Source organism: Phalaenopsis equestris, unplaced genomic scaffold (genome assembly GCF_001263595.1).
Source record: "Phalaenopsis equestris unplaced genomic scaffold, ASM126359v1 Scaffold198068, whole genome shotgun sequence".
Lineage (NCBI taxonomy): Eukaryota > Viridiplantae > Streptophyta > Magnoliopsida > Asparagales > Orchidaceae > Phalaenopsis > Phalaenopsis equestris.
In genome coordinates this window covers 285,325-296,953 of record NW_018218006.1, presented here as the reverse complement: position 1 = coordinate 296,953, position 11,629 = coordinate 285,325, and the positions used below count along the sequence as shown (strand labels likewise).

Below are 11,629 nucleotides of genomic sequence, written 5' to 3'. Positions count from 1 at the left end.
GAAGAGCGGGCTTTGTCTGACAAAAGAGTAGCATGAACGTTTAATTGCACACCAAAAAAAAATTGCATAAATACACAGTTAAAAGCAGATCATTCATCCCAAACCTGCTCAAAATTTGGCTGTGGTTTACCCCTGCAAAAATTGGATAAAGTCCACGTTGCATTTCTAAGCATTGAAAGTTTAGCATTGCCATTCAGCTGAGACAGCAATGGCATCAGTGCACCATTAGCAAGAACAAGATCCCGACATTTTGGAGAATCACCAGCAACATTGCCTAATGCCCACACTGCCTGTATTTAGATAACTTGAAGATAAGATATAAAGTGGGAGAAAGAAATAAGAAAAAAGAAAAAAGAAAAAACAAGACAGACCAACTGAAAAGGCAATTTCAACAGAACACCGGTAAAAGAATATCCCTCACTGGGAAATAGAATTCATTAATGAGAACATGTACCTGCTCTCGTACATCATCGCTAGGGGAACCAAGAAGCTTCACAAATATTGGCACAGCTCCATGGTCAATCACAACCTTAGTGTTTTCAGACGTTCCAGAAGCAATATTGGTGAGTGCCCAAGCCGCTTCAAACTGCTCAGGAAATTTCGTTTCATTTAAAGGAGTGTTAACAATAATGTTAAAATAATGCTATTAACATTATTATATTATTTTTTTTTTGGAAGAAACGTAAATAATGTTATTATTAAATGTTATCTTTATTAATCGCCCGTAAAATATTTTATTAATAGATGTTTTAGATTTCACTTATGTTAAGAAAGGTAGAGGTGAAGCTAAAAAGACTTGGGCTTACTATATAAAAAATGATCTTAATTTGTTAGAATTAAATGAAAATATGACCCTCAAAAAGGACGCAATGGAAAAAAAGGATTCTTGTAGCCGACCCCACTTAGTGGGATAAAGGCTTAGTGTTCAATAATATTTTATTAATAATTTATATTTTAATAATTTTACATTAGGAAGATTAATATTAGGCATCTAATTAGAGGACATCTAACCACAGGATCTTTTCTATATTAGAAATATTCCTAAACCATGGAGATGGGAGTGTGTATAAATATGTAACATATGTGTACAATTATGAATAGAAATATTTGCTTCCCTTTATATGGTATCAAAGCCTTCACCTACTTCGCCTTCATTCTATGACGAAGTGCATAGCTTGTCTTCATAAGCTTCATCTACGTAGGTTGTGTTAGTTGACGGCGTCTACTTCTTCGATCGACGTCGTCTACCTTGTCGATCATTTGGAGCAATATGCCATGTGTTTGTGTGCAGTCTATTTAGTAAATTGGCATTGATGCTCTGATTCATCTGAGTTTGCCTACCTTGGCCGCGTCTGCACGTAGAGGAATGTTTGGTTCATATGGAAAAGAAGAACAGGAGTTACGGCTTTGAGCTGCAGTTCATGGATTTTTTTGTGCCAATCATCTTCATTGCGGTTCCGAACGGTTGTGTATGCTCGCACACCTCGATTGTCAGCTCGCAGAGTCCATGGATCGGCTCGACAATGTCGCATTTTCGACAAGCAACCCTCGCTATTATTTTTCTTTGAACTGATTGTCTTGGGGTCAAAAGTGGGATTTCGGAGTTAACGATTGATTTGGCTCATGGTCTGGACATGAAGTTGAACTAAATTACTTAGTTTAAGACTAGTTGAATCGGCTTGTCTCTTCAATCCTCAAACGAATTGATGAACCGTTCAATTTCTAGAGAAAGTTTGAGTTCCTCCATTTCTTTCCTGCAATTATTTTGGTATTGTTTCCTCCGCGACATCTGAAAACAATTTGGTTTATTGGATTGCCCATACCAGATAATGGGATCACATTATCATTGAGATTTCATTGATTGACCCATTGAATATTGGTAGGTAATCATGGTTGTTGAAAAAAGACACCTTGTGACAAATTTGAGTTCATCTGTGGTTAAAATTATTGATGAGAAGCTAAACAACATCAATTACTTTTATTGGAATAAAATTATGAGACTCTATATAAGTAGCATTTCTTAAGAGTTGCATTGTTAATAATCACCCAGTTGAGACTAAGCTAAATTATTCTGAGTGGATGAGAGTTAATGCCCAACTCTTGATATAAATACCAAATTCTATCGAGCGTGATCATTTTGTTCGTAGGACTCATTATGATTATGCTATGGATACGACGAAGGAATTAGCATGTGTTTTCTGGGATAAAATATTTCTTGAATCTTTGATCTTTGCAAGGAGTTCTATCATGTTGAATGACAGTATCAATCACTTAACAGGTATCACATGCACTTTAAACATATTTATTAAAAATTGAATGCATTATTGCCCTTCAATATTGTTTTCCAGATTCAGTAGGCTCAAAGAGAGCAAATAATTATTATATGTTTTCTAGTTGACCTCAAATCTCAACATGAAGGTGTCAAATCACAGATCCCATCTGATCCTGATGTTGCTACTTTAAGGGAAGCCTATACTAGTGTTGCGCACTATTCCAAATTCTCAAGCTTCAACCGTACAATAACTTAGTGCTTTCGCTAGCCAAAAAAATACAGACATCAGTAAACCTTAATCTCGGGAAAAACATAGTGGAACTCCAAATACTAGAAGTCAAGGCTTTAAAATAATTTGCTACTGCCATGAACAGGTCATACCAATAAAATATGTAAGAAGTTGCTCAAGAAGAATCAGAAGGGCTCTAAATAAATGTCTGCTAACATGGCCACTACTAATGCGGCCTGCCAAGGTCGGACTCTATCGATTTCTGTAGATGAATATGTAAATTCATCCAAATTTAGAAAGCATCCAAGAAAAGTAGTTCTATTACTGCCCTTCTTGAGTCAGATAACAATGATGCTTGCTCTTCTCCTCTTCCATACAATGGGTCATTGATTCTGACGCTACAAATCACATAAAAGATAATCCAAAATTATTTTCCACCTCTCATAAATATTTTTCTTCTGTAAAGGAAGAATCTACTTCTAATATTCTGGATTCTGGCACCATCAGTGTTACACCTATATTACCTTTAACTTTTATCCTCACCTTAATTATCTTTTAATCTTATCTCTGTTAGCAAATTTTCACATGCTCTTAATTGTTGTATCATATTCTTTGTTGATCATTGTCCTTTCAAGATCTTATTACGAAGAAGATTATTGGTAAAAGACAAAAGTTGGGGGTAATATACATATTAAAGAACAAACTACCTCAACACAACACGTTTCAAAGCTTATCTCCTTTTTAGGTCCATGTCGATTAGTGCATCCATCACTACCATTGTTAAAACGATTATACCTTCAGTTTCAATAATTATCTCTACATTGTGAGTCGCATTAATTTAATAAACAACATTGTTTGTCTTCTGCTCCCAGAATTAATAAAATTCATAATTTTGAGTTGATTCATCCTGATGTATGAAGACATTGCCCTGTTTTATCTAATAGATTTCAATATTTTATTATTTATGTGGATTGATTTTCTCGTATGAATTGGCTTTCATGAAATTTCATACTAAGTTATCATCACATTTTCAATAACTTTGTGTTGATTGTAAAACTCAATTTAATGTTTTGATCAAAATTTTGAGAAGTGACTGCCAAAAAATATTTTTTTTGCACCGTTTCAGACATACATGACACAAAATGAGATGCTTCACCAATCAATTTGTGTTGGTACTCCACTTCAAAATGTAGTTGAAAGAAAAAAATAAACTTCTGAAGACGACGATAGCTCTTCCAAAACAATGCGCTCAAACAATTTTGGGTTGATGTGGTTTCTATTGTGTGTTTTTGATGAATTGCTTGTTTTCTACTATTTTACAGAAAAAGATACCCTACCCAATATTATTTCTAACTAAATCTATCTTTCTCATTGAAGCAGGTACATTTGGGTGTACTTATTTTGTTCGTGATACTCGCCCACATGTTTTTAAATTGAAAACTAAATCATTAAGGTGTTTTTCTAGGGTACTCTCAATTGCAAAAATGGTATCAACGTTGTTCCACAATTAAACAAGTACGTGGTTTCTATTGATGTCACTTTTGATGAACAAATCTCATTCTTTGGTGATTCATCATTGCCTAAATCCTCACAAGATTCTGATAAGTTATTAATGTATCATATCAACATTTCAAAACTTGATCCAACTCCACCTCCAGATCTTGATCCAGCTCCACCTCCCTTAGCCCATACCACTTATCACTAATGTTTACTTTAGGAGACCTTGCCCCCTAATCCTAATCCGACAGCGATATCAACTTCCTCAGTGAATCCTCACCATAGTGATTTTAATTTACCTATTGTTTTGCAAAGAGATAAATGTCAATGTGTTTATCTCATTTCCTCTTATGTTTACTATAACGAGTTATCTTCTACTTTTTGTTCATATATTACATCTCTTAACTCTGTTGGGAACCCAAGATCTGCTCAGCAAACAAGATCCCATTCTAAGAGGCCAGCATCAATGCTTAATAGAATGAATGTCTTAATTGAAAATAGAACCTAGTAAGTAGATGAAATACCTTCTGAAAAAAAGGTTGATGGTTGTAAATGAGTATTTGTAGTTAAATTTCATTTTGATGGATTTTTATCTCATCTCAAAGCTTCGTTGGTTGTTGATGGTTATACTTAAACATATGGGATTGACTATTTGGACACCCTCTCTCTCTGATAGCTAAGTTGAGTTTCATTTGCCTCTTTTGATCCTTGACCGCAAAGAATGATTGGCCCCTGCACAAGTTTGATGTGAAGAAATTCCTTCTGCATTGTGATCTTTTAGAAGAGGTATAAATAGAGCAAGCTTCTGGCATTATGTCGCCATAGAAGGTCATTATATGAATTGAAGCAAAGCCTTCAGACATGATTTGAAAAATTTAGCCAAGTATTGGAAGAGTTTAGGATGCAAAAAGTAAAAGTGATCATATTGTATTCTACAAGAAATATTTTCATATTATTATTCTTCTAGTGGTGTAGGTTGATGACATTAATATTACAGGAAATATTGTGCAAGGAATTTTATCAGTAAAATCATTTCTCCCAGATCAATTCAACACTAAAGATCTTGGTCTTCAAATATTTCTTGGGAATTGAGGTATCAAAGAGCAAGAAGGATATCTTTCTATCCCAAAGGAAGTATGCCTTGGATTTACTAGAAAAAAACTAAAAAATTAGGAATCAAACCATGCAATATTCCTATGCATCGTAATCAACACTTACCAAGAGTGGAGCCTTTTAATGATCCTGAATGATATAGGTATTGAGAAAATTAAACTATCTCACAATGACTCGAACTAATATTACTTATTCAGTTAGCAATATAAGTTCATGTCTTCCGCTATAGTCTACCATTGGTCAGCTTTGGAACACATACAATGTTACCTCAAAAGAGCGTCTGACAAGGTATTTTATATCAGAGCTACAGGCATAAAAAAAATTGAATGTTTCTCTAATGTAAATTGAAAGATTTCAAAGATTGATCGAAGATCTATCACTAGATATGGTGTCTTTGTTTGTAGCAATTTGGTCTCATGAAAAAGTAAGAAACATAATATAGTGTCATGATCCATTGCAGAATCTGAGTATCAAGCAATGGCATAAGTTTCGAGAGAATTGATATGGATCTCTCAACTATTGAATGGGGTTTAAGATGACAGCTTCGTATGATGTGATAGTCAATATGCAATTCATATTGCCTCAAACCTTGTATTTCATGAACAAACTAAGCACATTAAGATATATTGTCACTTTGTTCTTGAAAAAATTCAACATACTTTGATTTCTACAACTCATGCAACGACCGGAGAATTAGGGGGACATTTTCAAAAAAGCCCTTGATGAATTTAGAATTAATTATATTTATAACAAGCTTTCCATGAAATATCTATGATCCAGATTGAGGGGGACTGTTATGAAAAGTAATATATTAGGAAGCTTGTATACTTGGAAGATTAATATTATGCATCTAATTAGAGGAGATCTAATCACAGGATCTTTTCTATATTAGAAATATTTCTAACCTATAGAGATAATAATGTGTATAAATATGTTAACATATGTGTTCAATTATGAATAGAAAGATTTGCTTCCCTATATTTTATCAAAAGGAGGATTATTTTAACAAATGTTTATGAAACATTTGATCAAATAACTACCGGAAAACTAATAATCATCTCTCCAACTAATAAGTTCTGATTTTCTCTCCATCAACAAAATTAACAGCAAGTGAAAGAATTGGGGAAAGAAGGAAAACCCATAGGTTTCACAAAATCTCAAAAGAAGATCATCATCATTAAAAAGGTATTTATATTTTCTAGTTAAAATTTTGTGATTTTTTTCTTGTTCAACTTCTTTGGTTTATGTGTTTATGCTATTAATTTCATGTTTTTTGATATTATGAAAACGTCGAATTTTCTTAAACGCGGTATCAAAGCAAGGTTTAAGAAATTACAATTTTCCATTAAAGTTTAATATGTATTTCTCTGTTAAAGATTTGAATTCGCATAAAATGGTAGTTATCATTTTGTTATCAATTCTTGATTATAAATTTTACTTTCAGGTGTGAATTATTAATTTATGTTTTTGTCGACTTCAAACGTTCAATTTAATTTTCTATTCCATTTTATGGTGCCACTATTTGTTATCATATCAATCTGCAAGTGAATCACATTTTAGTTTTTCAATATCTTGCTAATACAGTAAGGAATTTCATTTTCTTTATAGTTTAATATGAAGCATTGCCATCATATTGAATACAATTCTGAAGATATACATAAGATGTTATTAACGTTACAAGTTACATTCATTTAGGGGGTGTTTGTTTGGCAAAAATCGTAATATAGCGTAAAATGAATGCAAACGAAAAGTAATGTGTTGCATTTGAAGTACTTTGAAATTATTGGGTTCATTGTAAAATAAACCAATGTTTTTTTATTTTTTTGTTAAAAGTGAAATGAAAACAATGCATTTTAAAATACATGATATTTTAATAGATTATGGTGGTGGCGGTAACAGTTGTGGCCAGAGCCTTTGGTGGTGGCAAGCAGAAGGCAGTGTAGCTGGTGACGGCGACCTCAGCTGTGTTCGACGATGATGGCCGAAGGAGATGGTCGTCAGAGGTAGTGGCTACTCGGAGGTGGCGGCCGGTGGTGGCAGTGGCGGTGATGGTGGATGGACATGGCGATTAGAGATGGCGGTGGATGACGACGATCGTGGTGGCCGAAGGTGGAGGCCGGCATGGGTGGCAACAGGCAACTGTAGCCGCCAACACTTTGGATAGAGTTATGTATTTGAAATTCGACCAAATCAAACAAATTTTGAATCCTTTGAAAACGAAATTATGGAATGATTTCTAAATTCATTCCTATTATGTCAAACGACTGAAATCCTAAAAGTTGCGCAAAAGAAATGCACCACACTCCTTTTGCAGCTGTCCAAACAAGCCCCTTAAAGTTTTATATATATGAGGAATCTTGAAAGTAAAAATTATTTTAAACATAATTAATTATTCAAATGTAAAGATGGACATATACTTAAGAGAAAGATCATCAACTTGGGCAACTGCTGAATGAAATTTATATATATCTATCATACTGATTTTTTTATGTACTTCATGGAATTGAAATAAGTATTGTTTCCATTATTCAATTTAAAGTTTGTATCAAGCATAATTCATAAATTGCCAAAGTGATTGAATTAGAAAGATTTTATAAATATCAAACTCAATATTTTTCAACTACTCGTCAGTATGTTAGGCTCAGAAGTGTCAAAAATTCACTCAGACCAGCTCAACTGAAACCTAACACAAAAAAATTCGGGTTTGGATCGACTACATATACTCAAGTTTGTCTCATATCCAGATATAAGCATGTAAATCATAATATTTTAATAGTAAAATGTTATCTCTGGAGTACCATCGCCAAATTGAAATCAATATTCAACCATATTTGAAAAACAATGGTATAATTATAACTTCAAAGTTTATAATTTAGATATTATTTTCTTATTTTAATGAGCACAATATTAAAAATTACTAAGAGTAATTTATAATAGTATCTTTAACCTATAGCCCAAAGAAACCTTCATCGTTTCTAAATGAAACAAATTGCATATCAGCAAATGTCCTCTCAATTGCGCCAGCAATCAATTTATCTATACAATGATATAACCACAACTTGATCTCAAAACTGGTAGACTTGTTCTCAGCATATTGAATTGAGGAGTCAAATACATATCCAACATCATGCAAATGCCCGTGGAGCTGAAGTTCTCACTTCTTATCAATGAAATCTCAAATCTCTCTATAACTGATCTTTTCTACTCCAAGTTATGGGTTATTAACTCATTGGCATCACAATTGTGTTATACTTAAGCTCATGCTGGCATTTTTTTTGTTTTTGTATCAACCATCCAAAAAAATTTGAACCAATGGTGCCTTGTGGTTGCTATTGAATGTGCAACACTAGACCAAAACATTTCCTTTAAAATAATTCTTTTGCTCGTTGTTAACCTCACTTTTGGTTGAGGTTTAATTTTTACTCTTTAATAGCCTACGGTCTAGCCATAGGACACTTTCCTGTTTCCTAGAAAACTAAAAAAAGAACTCTCACCTTTAGAAATTCTAAACTCCTCTTTGCTCAACTTAAGGTTCCCCATATTGGTCCTGACCTCTAGCACTTAGTAGGTGGGGTCAATATAGAGTAGCTCGAGACGAGTTCCCATAGGACTGTTTGACCTTAGGATTGACCCTGGATATTGGTCTGGAGCTGTTCACTCATTGTTACTCACTTTCACCCCCATTCATTCATAACCCCGAACCTAAACTCGTTGACTATCATACCCCGATCCTTTGGGAGACTCATGTAGATGGTCTTCTAGACCCTATAGCCCTAGGCTGGGGTTTAGCTAGCACCAACACATAGAGGACCCAGATGGAGATTCCGTTGGTCCATGGCTCAAATCAGGATGGTTAGCACCTCAATTCCACCAATTACCCAATTTAGTCTAATTACCCAATTTAGTATTTTCCCCCGAAACCAATTTGAACTCTTCAATTGACCTCCATTTGATCCCAATTTGCCCTAATTTGCCCCAATTTGAATCTTAAACTCTTCATAACAATCCTACACATTAAATTGGACCTTTAATTGGTTATGGTCAAGCCTCAATTTCACTAAATTTCAACCCACATTCAAAATTCCCAAATTTGCCCCAAATTGGCTCTCCCCAAATTCCACCAAATTGAATGCCTAAACCCCAAAATTGACATTCAATTGATGTTGAGAACTCTTTATAGCATTTTCCTAGACCACTTTGAACTATCAATTTGGACCTAACCCAACCATAGCCTAACCTAGACCCAAGTCTAGCCCAACACCCCCAAATTGGCTAAATGCCCAAAATCCACCAAGTTTACTCTCCCGATCAACTCAAAATCACTTCAAATCATTTCTAAACATCTCATGACAACCATCTACACCATCCGATTAATTGAGCTCGAACCAAAATGTTGACGGGAACCGGATCGCGACGCGTTTTTGACCCGATCGTCGGCGAGGTTTCTTAAACGACTTCGGATGGGGAAACGGACTGGATGGCGAAACGGACTGCGCCGACGCGTCCGGAACGTTGATTTTACCTAGGAGAGACATTTGTTTCACTGCGACGATGCGCCTGGGAGGGAATGAATAAAATAAGTGTTATAATAATAACAATAATATTATTATTAGTATTATTATTATTAGTCATTACTATTTTATATCTAATATATTCCCCCTCCCTGATTCTTCAGAGACCCGCGGGCCTTATGCCCTAACCTATTTCGTTCGCTTGGCCCGTCTCTCGCCCGTCCCGTTAGGCTCCCGCGCTCTCGCTCGTCCCGCTCCCCGCTCGCACGCCCGACCGTGGCACAGCCCCTCCATCCCTTATCTCTGCCACAAATCCTATCCTCAGCAAAATCGTCCCGTCTGCCTCCCTCGAGCCGCCCGCATGGAGCGTCTGCTCCGCTCGTTTTCTCGAGCCGTCTACGATCTCTCGATCATCTCCTCTCTTCCTTCTCCCGTCTATATAAGACTTTACTTAGAGCATTTTAAAGGCCAGAGAAAAAAGAAAAAGAAAAAAATTTCTGAGGGAAAACTCTGCAAAAATTCTTTCTCACCTTCTTCTTTAGTTCTTCGTGCTCGGGTTGACTTCCTCGTGCTGTCGGAGAAGAGTTCGAGCTAAGAAGTGTTTCTCTGAGGTTTTTTTTTTATTTTGGTTCTGCACCAAGAGGTACTTCTCCCCCTCCTTTGTGCCTTTCTATCTATCGATTTTGCTCGGCCAGGGCTGCTGGGAAAAGTATTTTTGGGCGGGTATGGCATGCTAGTCCAATGTGCTTTGTGTATTTTGTGATATTCACCATTCAAGCATATGAAAGTAGGATTTTTTAACATGTTCTAGGAGTTAGTCCTGATTATTTTCTAGAATCAATGAAAATACAGCATGTTGTTGGTTGCCTTCTTTTTGCTTGAAATACTTGGAAGTGTCATGGTGGTAGCTTTGAAATGAGATTTGCTCCTCTGGAAATGCATGTTGGAATGAACTATCAAAGCTCTTTATTACTATTACTCCCGTTTAAAATGAGTGTTGGAGATCGCTTTGCTTTTCATATATATATGGGGGCTCGGTTTTGGTTCCCTGCGGCTTTTCCTTGCTCGAAATACATGCTATGAGAAAATTTCTTTAATTTGGAAAGCCCTGTAACTTATTTTAATGGCTTGGTTTAGCTCCTCGTGAGGCACCCTTTCTGCTCAGATATTTGTTCGGAATTGTTTCATTCTTGGAATAGGTATTTTGCTGACCCGGACTTGTTCTTTATACCTTTATTCCTATTTAAATCTTGTTTGAAATGTGTATTGGCTTCACATCTTGAGTTTTAAAGGCATGCGGATTTTTCTTTAGCCTTTGGATGGCTCGGGTCTTAATTTTTATTGGAGCTCTATTTTGGCCTTGAATGGCTTGGTCTTAGCTGCTCGTGGGGCTCGATTTTGCCTGTTGACATCTCGAAAGGTTCTCAGGTTTACCCCTGGGTGCTCGGTTCCTGCCCACCTATTGAATTCATTTTTGCATGAAATTGGGGTGTTATTGGCTGCCCCTAGTTAAATATACGTGTAGGTTCATACCCAAATAATTTAAAACTGGTTCGGGGCTCGGTTTTGTTGGTTTTGGCCCTTGCCCGAGAGCTGGTCCGGTGTGGAGTTTGGTCCTGTCTGCTTTGGCCCTTACCCGAGGGCTTGTCGAGGTAGCATAATAGCAGCTGTTAGTGGTGGGCTCCGCTGGTAGTGGTGGTCTGTTGCTGTTGGTTGCCTGGGCCTTGAGCCTTAGTTGTTGGTCATTTTGGTTGCCTCGGCCGTGAGCCTTAGCAGCTCCACCTTTCGGCCGTGAGCCTTAGCAGTTGATCCCTCTCTTTGTTGCTTTGGCCGAGAGCCTTAGCAGTTGTTTGTCGACCCTGGCCGCTAGCACCTATGTGGTTTTAGCCGGATGATTTCATGCTTATTTGATATAAGGAGCTTTTGATTAAGCCTAAAATTGAATTTTTTTTTTTATTTTGGCATGATTTTGGAAGTGTGAATGGCTGGTGGCCCTGGGGGTTTTTT

The 11,629-nt window shown here is 36.2% G+C and overlaps 1 protein-coding gene across 2 annotated transcripts in view; it reads right to left on the bottom strand.

The window, feature by feature from the left end:
- Nucleotides 1-11,629, bottom strand: part of LOC110035543 (importin subunit alpha-1-like) — a 37,744-nt gene that overhangs the window by 11,841 nt on the left and 14,274 nt on the right. For both annotated transcript variants that reach the window (XM_020739786.1, XM_020739785.1), the window contains exons 4-6: nt 455-586; nt 105-290; nt 1-16 (exon numbers count right to left, since the gene is read on the bottom strand). The exon at nt 1-16 is cut by the window's left edge and continues 172 nt beyond it. In XM_020739786.1, coding sequence (XP_020595445.1) covers nt 1-16; nt 105-290; nt 455-586 — 334 coding nt within the window. The remainder of the gene's footprint in view (nt 17-104; nt 291-454; nt 587-11,629) is intronic.